The 14,998-nt window shown below is 41.8% G+C and overlaps 2 protein-coding genes across 2 annotated transcripts in view; both read left to right on the top strand.

Annotated features, from left to right (window-relative positions):
* LOC109461759 (fibrillin-1-like) overlaps positions 1 to 14,998 on the top strand; it is a 49,755-nt gene that overhangs the window by 8,513 nt on the left and 26,244 nt on the right. The window contains exons 13-30 of the mRNA XM_019758151.1: positions 3,069 to 3,272; positions 3,674 to 3,793; positions 3,913 to 4,029; positions 5,118 to 5,237; positions 5,631 to 5,747; positions 5,930 to 6,046; positions 6,380 to 6,502; positions 6,968 to 7,087; positions 7,653 to 7,769; positions 7,933 to 8,052; positions 8,566 to 8,685; positions 8,967 to 9,083; positions 9,324 to 9,440; positions 12,953 to 13,069; positions 13,259 to 13,381; positions 13,794 to 13,913; positions 14,064 to 14,180; positions 14,668 to 14,784. Coding sequence (XP_019613710.1) covers positions 3,069 to 3,272; positions 3,674 to 3,793; positions 3,913 to 4,029; positions 5,118 to 5,237; positions 5,631 to 5,747; positions 5,930 to 6,046; positions 6,380 to 6,502; positions 6,968 to 7,087; positions 7,653 to 7,769; positions 7,933 to 8,052; positions 8,566 to 8,685; positions 8,967 to 9,083; positions 9,324 to 9,440; positions 12,953 to 13,069; positions 13,259 to 13,381; positions 13,794 to 13,913; positions 14,064 to 14,180; positions 14,668 to 14,784 — 2,223 coding nt within the window. The remainder of the gene's footprint in view (positions 1 to 3,068; positions 3,273 to 3,673; positions 3,794 to 3,912; positions 4,030 to 5,117; positions 5,238 to 5,630; positions 5,748 to 5,929; positions 6,047 to 6,379; positions 6,503 to 6,967; positions 7,088 to 7,652; positions 7,770 to 7,932; positions 8,053 to 8,565; positions 8,686 to 8,966; positions 9,084 to 9,323; positions 9,441 to 12,952; positions 13,070 to 13,258; positions 13,382 to 13,793; positions 13,914 to 14,063; positions 14,181 to 14,667; positions 14,785 to 14,998) is intronic.
* Positions 9,645 to 11,009, top strand: LOC109461778 (nuclear factor 7, ovary-like). The gene has a single exon (XM_019758174.1). It carries the CDS (start codon positions 9,823 to 9,825, stop codon positions 10,735 to 10,737), a length of 915 nt encoding a protein of 304 aa, XP_019613733.1. The 5' UTR covers positions 9,645 to 9,822; the 3' UTR covers positions 10,738 to 11,009.

Below are 14,998 nucleotides of genomic sequence, written 5' to 3'. Positions count from 1 at the left end.
AATATAGAAAGAAAGCATCGAGTGATCGTGTTGAGGTCACCTGGTGGCGCTGAATGGAAGCCGCACAGACCCTTGCGACAGTTCCACAAAAGTGTGGGAGGAGCAAATATGATCATGTGTATTATGTGATCATTGTAAACCCTGCATCAATTCAGCTCTATAAAAGGCTGCGATTGCACTGGTATTGTTTGTTCGATAAACCATTTATTATCATTATTATCATACCACCATTCAGCATGCCCAGGGTTAGATGATTACGTGCCCTTCGGAGACGACTGCTATCACTTCAGTAACGCCACCACGGACTATCCGGGCGCCGAGCAAGGCTGTATCGCCAACAGCGGCCGTCTGGCCAGGGTCTTTGACGACGGCATACACCAGTTCCTCGTTGACTACATTGAAACCTACACAGATGGAGCAACGAGTTATTGGATAGGTAGGAACCTAATTTACTAAACTGATGTGCCAGGATAATACTAATTGGTGGATACACATTTCTCAAGAAGTAAAAGAGACGACGTACCAAGTGCTTATGTGGTTGACTTGGAGATGTCTGTATATGGCACTTGCAATAAGAGCAATTGTCATCGATGAACATGTCATATACAATGTATGATAGAACTTTTGAACCACATGCAGTGAGACATCCGTTTGCTCTTGACTATTTGTACCAATTAGGCCTGACAATTAGGCCTTGATAGTTGTGCTGTTATATTTTAACTTGTCGAACTATTCTTACTTTTTACTGGTATCTCTTAGTCCGGCAATCTTTTGTATAGATTGTTCCTGTCCTTAAGTGTTTTACATATAAATATGTCTCTTACTGAATTTGTTGTCATTTCACAACATAATTCAGCCATTCTGGCAGCTATGTTTGCGACAGTGTTAAAATAAGCCAAATATCATATGATACACATGAATGCAACCGAATTGAGTTTGTTTTCAAACAGCTCTCTGATTGGTGTATTCTGCAGGTTTAGATGACAGGGCGGTAGAGGGGCAGTTCAACTACTCGGATGGAACTGCCTTGGGATCCTTCAACCGCTGGCCGGCTGGGGATGTGGGCCCTTATAACCAGGAAGGGAAGGACTGTGTACTGATGGCTAAGGGACTGACAACGCCGTGGGACTGGGTTCCGGAGAGATGCTCAGATCCAGATTACCTGTACATCTGCGAGTTTGGTAAGATCATTCAAGGCATCCTTTCTGTATCTGTACTGTATAGCCAGCTTCTGTATAACACACCAGGCATGCAACGCGGCGGCCTATGGCTACATTACACCGAACGACTTGTTACACATACACCTAACCCTTGAAAATCTAACTCTAAACATTGTTTAAAGCTATCTTAATGATAATGCCCCTACTGTACTTGGTAACAAAGAGTTCCACTCTGCAATAGTTCTAGGAAAGAATATTAAGTTTTTGAACACCTCAATCCTTGGTTGATAACTCTGGTACTTGAAGGCATAACTATTTCTATTCTTTTCTGAGCTGGTATTAGGTACCTTTACAATGAATACATCAGCAGTTCGAATTCCAAGTCAAGCTAAACGACTGATTTATTAGTAAAGGTAACTTATGATAAACAGCTCACAAAGAAAATGACCTCTAAAACATCTGTAACAAGGAAATAGATAAGATAAAAAATAAATTTTAAGACGAAATGTGTGACTGGACGAAAGTAGCCATTGTAGTCTCTATTGCACATAATTGCAGTACCAACCACAACTACTGCAGCACCAACCACCATCGCACCGAACGTTACAAACGCTACAACGGTCATCACCATGCCAGTCTCCACGGCACCACCATTCTGTAAGTAGCTTCCAACACAAAATTCAATTTTCAAATTAAAAACGGCATTTGTACCTGATTTTGGACTACGCCTATGACTTGACGACTTGGTTGTGTTGTTCTTGTTATTATCTACTTTTGTTGGCTACAATTCTTTTTCATGTTTCTCAGTGTTACTATTTTTGTACCCATGTTATGTTATCTATGTGTATTTTGGTTTTGCATGTTGTATCGTTTTATCGTTCACTGCCCCCTCCTTGGAAATCAGCAAAGATTAGCTATAGGGGCAAGCCATTTGTTATAAGTAATATAAATAAAATTATATTCATTTTGCAAGATGAGTGTTAAATAAAAGTTAAGTGTACGATTTCTACCATGACTTCCCTCCAGTAAAAAAAAAATTGCAGTTGCACTTGCATCGCTGTGGGGTCGTGTGGCGTGACTGCAGAGTGCTCGACTCGGAACCAAGAGGTCCCGGGTTGAGTCCTGACATGCCACCGATCCTGTGCCCTTGGAAAAGGCACTTTACATGAATTTCCTCCCTTAACTCGAGTAAAAATGAGTATTGTCCTGTCCTGTATTTGTCCTCTGCGTTGATGCCGTGTCTATAGTCATGAAATGTTGGCATAAAAAAACTTGCATCGCTGATGATAACCCCCAAGAACCAGCAATCCACAAACCCGTCCCATTGTGATATTTTCACTTCCAGCGTGCCAGGGCCATCCAGGCTACGTGCCGTTCAACAGAAGCTGTTACCTCTTCAGCAACAGTTCCACAGACTACGAGGGTGCGGAAGATAGCTGTGTCCTATACGATGGTCGTCTTATCAGGGTCATGAACAATGAGACTCACCAGTTTCTTCTGAATCACATCCTGACATACATCAACCAGTCTGTCAGTTTCTGGATAGGTATGTGTGAAATTTTTTTAGAATATTCAAATCATATTTATAGGAAAATAAAACTACTGGATAAATTACGGAGATAATTTCCGGACGTTTCAAGTGACATCCACCACTCTTCTTCAGCATCACTAATGAAGTAACAGAATTCGTTAACTCATACGTAGGAGCAACTGGGAAAAACAGTTGAACATGACAAGGTTCATATAGTCATTGATATGTAAAGGAGGTAAGGTAGTTCCTATATGAATCTTAAAATTTACTTGTTGTAGCCTCATGCAGCGGTAGCTGCCATACTTCGTACAATGTACTATTGTTATGCGATCAAGTTTATTTATCTATTCATCAAAGAATGCTAATTCCCTAAACAGGTTTAGATGATCGCGCGAATGAGGCAGTGTTCCTGTACTCCGATGACACTCCCCTGGGATCGTTCAACCGCTTCCCGGGAAACAATGTGGACTTGGCCAACGCAGATGACAGTGACTGTGTCCTGATGGCTCCTGGTTTGATTCCGCGGTGGGACTGGTGGATTGAAGACTGTGCAGATGATCATCGATTCATCTGCGAATACAGTAAGCACCTCTTAGCCTGTTTATGTTTACCTTTGTAGAAAGAAAACATTATTGTTTTACCCGGTGTCTTCTTCCTTTTCTTCTTCAAACAAATATGGTCAATCACCTGGACCAGACGTCTGTCACCATGGTAACTAATACAGTAGCAACACCATTGTGGTGTTGGGTTACATCATGAAGCAGAACAGAGTTGCAGGGGGTGCTAATACATTATGAATATATGACTTTGAGTAACAGTAAACAGTGGAGTAGTTTGTTGGGCTAGACCAGGTGAAGGTAAACGTTGTGCTGTTGCTTTGCAAATTGTAAAAAGTAATTGAAGATTTGCTAAAATAACGACAAATACTCAATCATGGACACTATACTTACTTTATATTGTATTTTCTTTTCCATTTTGGCAGTTTTTGACCCATGCCGGAGCTCCCCATGTAACCCATATGCAAACTGCACGAACATAGACGAACTGAGCTACTCTTGCCAATGTTTTGAAGGCTACCAGGGCGACGGCTTGAACTGTACAGGTTGGTAATTTCTATTGAAGAAAATGCAATTTTACGTACAATTCTAAGAATGCTTGATTTTTCACCAGTGCTAGTTTCGTATCATACTGTTTTCTCTTCAATTTTATTTCCATTTTCAGAAATTGACGAGTGTCTAACAGATCCTTGCGACGTCAATGCAAACTGCACCAACACCAACGGCTCCTTCACGTGTGAATGTATTGTAGGTTACGTGGGAGACGGGTTCAACTGCACGGGTAAGGAGTACATCTTTTAAGTCGTAACTTAACCTTAGTCATGCCATTGTGTTCAAAATTCCCATGTTTGTGTTTTGTTATTAGATGATGAAGTATGAGCATGGTGTCACATATCACAAAACAGTTGTTGCTGATATACACTGGTGTTTTCTTTACACAACCAAGATTGTCTCACTTAAGTGCTATGTTTCGGTGTCTATCAGACACCTTCCTCAGAGCTTCTGACTGGAGTTCTGCTTCTCATTGCTATATGTAGCTGATGTAGGGGGTCCGTGTATTTACCGAAATACACGAAATGTACGAAATACAGTGCGAAATACACTTTTGCGGAGTATTTTCTGTTGCATTTCTACAGTCACATGCCTATGTAACACATTATTTCTTGTCGAAATATTGTACCTTGTGATGTTAACTTATTACTACTGTGTTTTGGTAGATTTCACCACTCTTTGTGTGTGTAAATGACTCGGACAAAAACAAACAAACACATGGCGTGTGTGTTTAGTAAACACAAAGATGGCGGCCGGGCCGACCGTGCTCACCAATATTCTTGTCAGCAGGGCCACATATACATTATTTTATGCTGACATATAGCACACTGTGATGTTTGATCATCAAATCATTCAGGTTTTCGGTAGATTTCAACACTCTTCGTGTGTAAATGACTCAAATACCGCTAAAAACAAACATCGTGCGAAAACAAGATGGCGCCGAGACGGCATCGTGATGGTGGCAAGTCACTTTTCTGTCTTTTTCTTGTCGCCGGGGCTATATATACATTATCTTATGCTGAAATATAACAGCCTGTGATATTTACTCATCAAATCATTATGTATTTCGGTAGGTATCACCATCTTCTTGTGTATTTCGCACTGTATTTCGTACAATTCGTATATTTCGGTAAATACACGGACCGGATGTGGGCGGCGCTTTTTCGACGAGAACACAATTCCACAATCAAAACGTAAGCAACTTAGCTGATACAATCTTGGTTGTGTAAAAGAAAACTCCTGTGTCCTACTACCAACCTGATGAAACTATTTTTGGGATTTGTTGCTGACCATCTCCAAATGTTTCTTTTGTTGTAGATGAAGATGAGTGCCAGACCATTGATCCTTGCCATACCAATGCGAATTGTACCAACACGATCGGGTCCTACCTGTGTGAGTGCCATGTTGGGTACGAAGGAGACGGTGTCAACTGCACAGGTTCACATAACATATGTCGTATTTTGGATTGTGTTAGAATGGTTTAGATACAGTTTTGGTACGTCTAGGTTATCCAAGATATATCTCCTCCTCGATTTGATTGTTACTCCTTGTAAATTTTCTAATACCTTCTTTTGGGCCTATTTTAGTAGCAATCAGTGTGTTTTTACATAAGTTTGTTTATTCAGCACTTACTTTATGTTGTATTTTTATTCTTTTATGTCTTTGGGGTTGCTTACAGTCCAGGGCACAATGGAAACCGCCCTTTGGGGTTATATGTTGTATCCCTGTATCAATAAACGAAATGAAACTTTCAATTTCTTGAGACTGTCCCCCATGTGACACAGATTCCACCATTGCGTTCTTTAACTTGAAAGCTTACTGTCTTTGCAGATATCGACGAATGTCTGAACACGACCTGTCATGACAATGCAACCTGTGTCAACACGCCAGGTTCTTATGAGTGCCGATGTTTAGTTGGCTATGCCGGAGACGGTCTCAACTGTACAGGTTACTACAGATTTCAGCATTGCGCAATTATTATAATTATTGACCCAAAGCGAGCATGGTTAATTGCAAATTCTGCAGTTTTACTGGGATAGCACTTAGCCTTCTTTTCAGGCGTTCCGTGATCGGGCGCTTTTCTTAGCCACGATCAAAAATATCTCTTTACGTTCATTTTCTGTGTACAGACATAGATGAATGTCAGAGCTATCCGTGTGACGCGAATGCAACCTGCACCAACACTGACGGGTCTTTCACATGTGAATGTTGGGACGGCTATGAAGGAGATGGCTTCAATTGCACAGGTAAGACAAATGACTAAAACAGACATATTTTTCAGCTATGGCCGTTTAACAATTATCAAAAATTTTGTTGTTCTGTCTTGTAGCAGAAGGAATGGCTGTCCATAATACTTTACATACAACACAGTAAATTTGCCTTAAAGTTTACTTACTTGAATATCAATCAATAGTTCGTCCTTATAAACCTGCTTTTCTGACAACTCCTCTAGTGTCACTGACGCAAGGTAGTGGATGCTTCATGAAACGTCTGACGTTTCCAAAATCATATCCAGTTGCTTGAGTAACTTCTTTTGTGTACATAGTATAAGATTTATCTCTCAATTTCTATAATTATAGATATAAATGAGTGCCAGCTGCAGAACGATACATGTGATGCCTACGCCACCTGTACCAACACGGACGGGTCTTACACATGCACGTGCGATGTTGGTTTTCAAGGAGACGGCTTCAACTGCACAGGTTCACACCATTTGTTGATGTAGTTTTGCTGGAGCTTGGTTTCTTCGCCCTCCTACCTTTGGTTGTAGCTGCTATTAATTTTTGTATCTTGGAAGGCTGGCCATTGACATTAGCATGTACATGTCTACGCACTGTGGTAAATGATGGTCTTTTGCTTGTATAATGCTGGTAATGAACTGGACACGTCCACGCGTTATCCTCAGTCTTCATTTCGTTCACAGTGGCTCACATCCTAGCTTACAACTGGAAAGTGGCACTGCACATTCTTTGATTTCAGCCAGAATTTGCTACTTAACATGATGTACTGACGATAAGGTGCATTTTTAAAACTCCTCACCATGGCCGGAGAACTTGCCTTTAGGTCTGTCATTTTTATCTATCTTGCATTGCATACCACTCCAGCTAACAAGTAGTAGAATCTACAGTCACGACGTCCGTTACATTGACAGATCGTTTTCCTTGCAGACATTAACGAATGTCAAAACATGTCAACGTGCCACTACAATGCAAACTGCACCAACACAATCGGTTCTTTCACTTGCGACTGTGTAGTCGGCTATGACGGAGATGGCTTCAACTGCACAGGTCAGTACAGGCTAGTCTTAGAAGTCCTGTAAGAATGATGGTAGATCGTATTGCCTTGTATTCTTTATCTTTGAAGGTATTGACGGCCATGTGTATTTATTACAAAGCATGACACGTACTTAGCAATATAGAGCGATCCTGCCTCTGGACTAAGAGGTTGGGAGTTCGAATCCCGGCTGATGTCGCTCACCCGACATGCACGCTACTGTTTAGGGTCGCAGTCCTTCGGACGGGACGTTAACTGTGGTCCACTGTTCATTGTGCTTGTCGAAAAGAGCTAGGGGAATTTCCCCGGTACAATGAACCTGTAAATACTGTATATAGCGTCTGTCTTCTCTGTCACGACCAGTGGAAGATTAGCTCTTCAATGAGCTAAACTGGATCGAGATCACTTTCACTTTCTTGTTTCTTTTTATATTCAGAAAGCTTAAGCTGTCCATATTTATGTCTCTATTTTCATTTTCGCTGACATGTACATATAAATCTTTTCGGTAGATCAAGTTTTAATACGTAGAGTTCAGTTTTTATATGGTTTATTTTTCTCTGACTTTATTTTCCTAACCAGACATAGACGAATGCCAGAATTCTACATGCGACATCAACGCGAACTGCACCAATACCGACGGGTCTTTCACGTGTCAATGTTTGGACGGATATGAAGGAGATGGCTTCAATTGCACAGGTAAGACAAACGATCAAAACCGGTCTATTCTTCGGCTATGGCCGTTTAACAAGAATGTTCTTTTCCTTTCTTACCAGAAGGAATATGCATCCCAACATGAAACATTTGCAGTCGACTCTCCATACAAAGTATACAGTACAAGTTTTATCTTAAACTGTAATAGATATAGATGAGTGTCAGAACAACGATACTTGTGATGCCAACGCGACCTGCACCAACACTGACGGGTCTTACATATGCACGTGTGAAGTTGGGTACGAAGGAGACGGCTTCAACTGTACAGGTTCATACCATTTGTCGTCGTATTTTGGCTGGAGCTTTGGAGTTGGCGCATAGTATTTCAAGGTCTTGCTACAGCTGGATGTAGTTGTCGTTTTTGTGGTCCCTTGGTCTGGTCATTAGCAGTAGAATAGATGACTATATTCTGCCGCCAGTAATAATGAAGCAATGCTTTGAAGCAATGCTTGGAAAACATAACATATTCACTTGCACAGTGGCTCACGTGACAGCTTACAACCAGAAACCAGACAGCTTCGTAGTGGCATTGTTCATAAATGTGAGCTTTTTGACTCCAGCCAGCATATGCTTCTTCCATTTTGCAGACATCATGATGAGATGCTCTTTAGGACTGCTTTATAATATCATAATCAGAGAGCTATGGGGTGATAGCAGCCCAGCACTTGTGCGTCTAAGTCGGTATTCTGACTGATCTTGCATTGCGTACCACTCCAACTGGCAAACAGTAGAATCTGGTGACACAAAGACCATCACCATTGACAGTTGGTTTCCCTTGCAGACATTAACGAATGTCTAAACACATCAACCTGCCACTACAATGCAACCTGCTCCAACACAATTGGTTCTTTCACGTGTGACTGTGTAGTCGGCTATGACGGAGACGGCTTCAACTGCATAGGTTACTAAAGAATTGTTCAGATCGCTATTCTTCGCCCTTATTAGTATGATAAATCGCGTTGTCTTGTATTTTTTGTCCTTCAAATCATAGAGTGTCGTTGACTTTGAAGCTAGATGTCACACATACATAGCAAAGTAGTGGTGCCCCCTTTTATGTTAAAAAGCTGGGCGTAGATCAGTAGCTACTTTTTTTATATTTCACTGAAATTTAAAGTTTTGTCAAAATAATTTTGCACAATACAGTATTCAACGCGTATTTTATCTCTCCATTTTCGTAACCAGACATAGATGAATGCCAGAATTCCACTTGCGACATCAACGCAAACTGCACTAACACAGACGGGTCTTTTACATGTCAGTGTGTGAACGGCTACAGTGGGGATGGATTCAATTGCACTGGTAAAAAGTTACAAGTAGTATGAAACATGATTGGTCTCGTTTGCTCTGAAACCCGGATCATGTTTTCTTACAGTAGGAGGATCTTGTCAACAATTTTCCGATATTCCCATTGTGTGGAAAAAATGAATCATGCTGTAGCTAACACAGCCTTATGACTGTGAAGTATGGTTATTTGCAGATCGTTGCCAAATAGCTGAACAGTTAATTGCATGTTTTGAGGCTTTGTTTTCTTCCGAATAGATATAGATGAGTGCCAGACCGATCCTTGCCATGCCAACGCCACCTGCACCAACACTGACGGGTCTTACATATGCACGTGTGAAGTTGGGTACGAAGGAGACGGCTTGAACTGCACAGGTTAACATCATTTGTCGTTGTAGTTTGGCTGGAGCTTGGGTGTACATGTAGTTGCATAGTATTTCTGAGGTCTTTTGGCTGTAGTTGCAGGTATGCCTGTTCATTAGCAGTAGAGTATTCCACATTTTGTCGTAGGAACGTTCTTTTAAATAATACTGGGGGTAGCCCACTACCTCGAGTGTCCTTTCCGTGTACGACCTTTTTTGTAAACGCCTCATCAGTACACAGGGACTGCGGCTTTGGTCCAACCTGCACGATACTAATTATACTACTAACCGGTATAATTAGTCGCGCGTTTTAGGGAGTGATCCAACCTGTTCGAGTACTTTCACTTTCTTCAGTCAACAAGAATCCTGTAGCAACCGAACCATTCAGTGATAAAATGTGGGCGCACTCTGAAACAGACGAGACCGATTCATCGTGCAGTGAGGACAATTCCATCTGCGGGATCTGTCGGCAGGCTCTCCAGGTGCCCAGAACTCTGCCCTGCCGGCATGTCTTCTGTGGAGCCTGCCTGGATGACCTGGCGCGCAGGCAATCGCCCCTGGTCTGTCCGATCTGTGAGTCCCCCGCGAGGGAGCCGGCTTTAAGCTGCACCATTCCGCAACAGGGGAAGGCCGTCGTCGGCCTGAGTCTTGTCAAGGCCGTCCCAACACGCCGGAAAAGTTTTGAAAAGTGCTCGGAGCATCCCCAAAAGTGGCTGGCATTGCAGTGTCGTCAGTGTGCAGTTGACATCTTCAAGAGATGTCTGGGGGGAACACCAGCGAAACAAGTGGATTCCAAACAAAGAACCGAGGACTTTCTGAGGAATCTTGACAATTTGATAAAATCTTCAACGGAAAACCATCTCCAAACTAAGCAAAGAATCAGTGATCAGTACGACCTCCGGGTCCAGAAGCTGCTCCATCGACGAGATGTCCTTCTCCGAGAGGTCGACGACAATCTGGAACACAACATGGCGGCTATCGCCAGGGAAGGGGAAATCGCGCAAAATCAGCTCAAGGAGCTCAACAAGGTTCAAAGTATCAAAGGAAAGAAGGGGAAGCTCACAAACAAAAGCAGAAACTACATAGCAATCCCTGTTCTTCCACAACCTTCCACTACAAGCTTTGAAGCCATTGACGCTGATCTCGAGTGTTTCATCGGGCGTGTGACCATCCACAGGCCGGATCAGGAATGTGAAAATGGCGGTAAGAAGACTGATGGAGACGAGGACGTTGGATGCTTCAGTTCTCCTACCAACAAAAAGGAATCGATGATTTCATACCTCAGTTGTTTATTTTTGTATAATATATGAAAGTTGTTACGTCAAGTACAGTTCACAGGTAGATGATGATCGTTTAGGCTACCATAGGCGTGCATATGGCAAATTGTTATACGCTATGCGCAAAGTGGGAGGTGTCAGACATGAGAACTTTCAGCTAATCGAGTGGGATCTATTTCTCTTTTGTGTCTCTGCTCCACTGCTATAGAGGTATCGCAACCCCTCAGGCATATGCATTCTAATCTCCAAGCAGATCCCTATCGGCGGCAAAAAGACAGTATCAAATTGGCCAGTCAGTATCCATTAGCCAGAGAAGCTCCGCGGCCACCGACGGTGGGGGTCAGGACAAAAAAACGGCCATATATAAAAAGGTAACGATCATTTCCCCACAACCTCTGCTTGGAGAGTATATGCATTCTTCACAGCAAGATGACGCGCCCGTTTGACCCAGAGTGGGGTGTCCAGAGGCCGTCAACATCTATTACTAGTACTTCGACGCCCGAAAACACGTATACGTATGCAATTACAAAAAGGAGATCCCATCATCTGCACCCAATAGCAAAACGTATAACAGGTCATCGTGCGATACAGCTGCGAACGTTAAAAATACAAACGTTGGCCACTAACCCTCTTTCCCAGAAGTAATGATAAACCGAAATTCTTTTACCTGCCCTTTTTCTAGGTTCGTGTCGGGAGCAATGCGAATAAATTTGTAGACATTCAATGCATTATACATTGCGCATATAATTGGTAATTGGTAAATTATCTTTGTCATAAGCTAGTGTACTATAAAATGCCACACGCTTGTTATGAATTATTTGCGTTTTTTTATCGAAGCAGCAAAAATATTAACCCTCTTGTTGACAAGACAAGACTATGCTAGGATCAATTCAGTTTTGATGAGAAAAATGACTCACTGTATATGCTTATTGAATAAAGCAATCTGGTTTAAAAAAAGAAATGTTCTCCGGGTACATACATATATAAACTATCCGATATATGTTGATATCTCAAGTATGTAACATTTTGTACCAAAAAATTAAAATGTAAATGAAAAAAACTTGTAACATTTTCGAAAAATGCTACTTAGGTACTTACATTTTTATCATAATTTCAGAATATTAATAAGATTTTCGAATTATTTGAAAAAATAGAAAATATAATTTAAAAAACCCGCGCGGTGACTTGGAATGGACTCTATGCAGGCACATTTTAGCTCACATTTCTGACATTTATGGTTGGCGTTAAAAACAGCTCACACGAGGCGCACTGACTACCAGAACGTAAACAAACATGGCTGACAGCTGTGTTTCTAGCTTTTAAACACACTCGTAAGGCGTCATGTTTTGGCACATTCACTTCAAATTCCCATTCACATTCACTTACTTTGTAAAGAGATGGCCAAAAAAATCGACTTTTTGTATCGTCCTAATATCGCCTGATGCAACGTTAGATGATTGTCAGTTTGTCAATTGTCAGTTTGTTAATTGTCAGTTTGTCAATTGTCAGTTTGTTAATTGGCTTGTGGTTTTGCCACTGGTCGGACCGGCCTATTACTGTAATGTTATACCGGCTGTAATCTTATAAGTATAATTAAGTAAGACACACCACAATGCATCTGAGAATTTCTTAGGTTATCCTTAATCTTCTCGAACAAGGAAGTTTCCCTCGATTAATCGAGTCGATCTAGTACGGAGCCGTAGCGAAAAGTCTGCCACAAGGATTCAGTCACTTAAGCTTAACGAACTTAACTATTGGGACGAAGAAAGGAAATACATGGGGGAATAGCCCTGGGGCGGAATGCTCTGTACAGGCAGACAAATCCTGACACAGTTTCTGACACATTCCTGACACAATTTCTGACACATATTTCCTTGATCAAATTCTTTCCTCCGAAACCCATTAAATCTTTTAATGCTTCTGTACTTGGGCCAGTTGCTCATGAAGAGCTTTATATGTACACATCTAGTAGAGCATGGCCTATCTTTCGGCTGCATAGAAGCGCCATTGTTTATTTATAATTACATGCTCTAATTAGTAGAAGGATCATGGCAAATTCCTTTTCTCAAGGACGTTCAACACAAGGCAGGACGTTCAACACAAGGCCTTGTGTTGAACGTCCTTGGTTTTCTAGCGCTGCAAACATGGGCGTTATAGACACCATGATGCATACGTCACCGAAGTGTATACACTCAGACATTTAAAGTATTTTTTCTCGCATAAACCACATGTTCATTTTCTCATGCAGACATCAATGAATGCCTGACTTCCCCTTGCGACATGTATGCGAACTGTACTAATACCGCCGGGTCTTTCATGTGCGAGTGCTTGGATGGATACGACGGGGATGGCTTCAATTGTACTGGTAAGATGTACAACCTTGCCAAGTAATTCTGTATGTTGTTACAGTAGTAATTATTTTAACACTTATTTAGCCTCCCAGATAGTGGGGAGGGACCATGTTAATGCAGGCTAGGATTACATTTAGAAAGGCAGTATGGACAGGTGGTGATTTTACTTGATTAATGTAAACATTTTTTCCCTTTCATTTTAGACATCGATGAGTGCCAGACCGACGTCGACTTTTGTCATGTTAACGCGAGTTGCACGAATACAAACGGGTCTTACACATGTATGTGTCAAGTTGGGTACGAAGGAGACGGCTTCAACTGCACAGGTTCAGACGACTTTGCTTTAGATTATATATTGCCTGGATTTAGATTATAATTTGGCTAGAGTAGAGCTGCAAAGCTTTAATGGGTTGAAAGTGGTTTATTTGGATGCTGTTGTGCGCATTGCGCTGCCTATTTGGGACTGGGTAACTTCCAGCTTTTAAGAAGATAATGTCGCACTGGGTTGCATTTTCTTTGCTTCTTGGGGAATGCCCTGATCGTTGGCATTGAGATGAACGTTTTTTCCACAAGTGCTTGGCTTGACAGTGGTCGCAAAGGAATTATAGCTGCCTACACCTCTGATTTACATTGATGCTTACTTAGGCCAAGGGTACTTCCATCACCTCCTTGCTTAGGCTCAGGATATTATTCTGCTGTCATTATGATCATTACCTTGAAAGCTCGTTCTGTTTGCAGACGTTGACGAATGTTCGAACACAACGACTTGCCACGACAATGCAACCTGCACCAACACAATCGGTTCTTTTACTTGTGATTGTTTAGTGGGTTATGACGGGGACGGCTTCAATTGTACTGGTAAGAAGTACAACTAATACCAAGTACTGTTGTCATGCGGAACTAATTACTTCGTAGTCTTCTTCTTCTTCATCTTCTGTTTTCCTCAGATGATGGAAGCATTTATCTTTCTTTTCCGGACCATTCATTTACAAGCTTTTTTCAATATAGACATAGACGAATGCCAGACCGATCCTTGTCATGCCAACGCCACCTGCACCAACACTGACGGGTCTTACTTTTGCACGTGCGAATTTGGTTACGAAGGAGACGGATTCAACTGCACAGGTTCCTGATTCACCGTATACTTTCAACTGTAGCTTACGCACATTTAAAAAGCCTTTTCTAGTACAAGCTGTACATGCTTTCTTTGGCAGTAATTCCATGTTTTGTCCCTTGTAGACATGCTGTTCATACATTTTTTGAACACCCCAAGTTGCTTTGCCGTAGACATCAATGTCCTGCTTAGCAAAATAAGGCCCACTTTTATCTGCCTTTTAAAAATGCGTGTCCCTAGAATGCGTTAGAAATGGTGGTTGCCATAGATATCTGAGTTTTAAACATCTGGGAAGCTTTTGGTGACATATTCCCTGCCCGGACATAGCTATAGTGATGTGGTAAACTGCTCAAATATCAGTCACAGATAGCCAGCGCCATAAATGTGCCATAAGTGTAAGACTGTAAAGCAATCGGCTTTTGATGTTTCCATGGCCTTAGTTTGCAGCAAGGTTTTCTTCAGGGACTGTTTGTTTTTTCCTTATTTTTTCATGTACAGATATAGGCGAATGCCGGTATTTTCCCTGTGACACGAACGGGATCTGCACCAACACCGATGGGGCTTTCACATGTCACTGCAGGGATGGGTACGAAGGGAATGGATTTAATTGCTCGGGTACGAAGTACAGATGACACAGATATACATGTAGCTGCTTTCGTCGCATAGACTTAAACAGCTTGGGGTCTTAACTGTGTGATAATCCAGATCTCATGTCTTCTAGTCCTGTACAACATGGCCGGATCGACATAGATCTTTGACAGTCTAGACGGTATTCAACACACTCTTAAGTAGATTTCCAATATACGCCTTAACTAGGGTAGAAGATGCT

The sequence above is a fragment of the Branchiostoma belcheri genome, unplaced genomic scaffold, assembly GCF_001625305.1.
Source record: "Branchiostoma belcheri isolate BF01 breed outbred unplaced genomic scaffold, Haploidv18h27 scaffold96, whole genome shotgun sequence".
NCBI lineage: Eukaryota > Metazoa > Chordata > Leptocardii > Amphioxiformes > Branchiostomatidae > Branchiostoma > Branchiostoma belcheri.
This window is presented reverse-complemented; position numbering and strand designations above follow the sequence as displayed.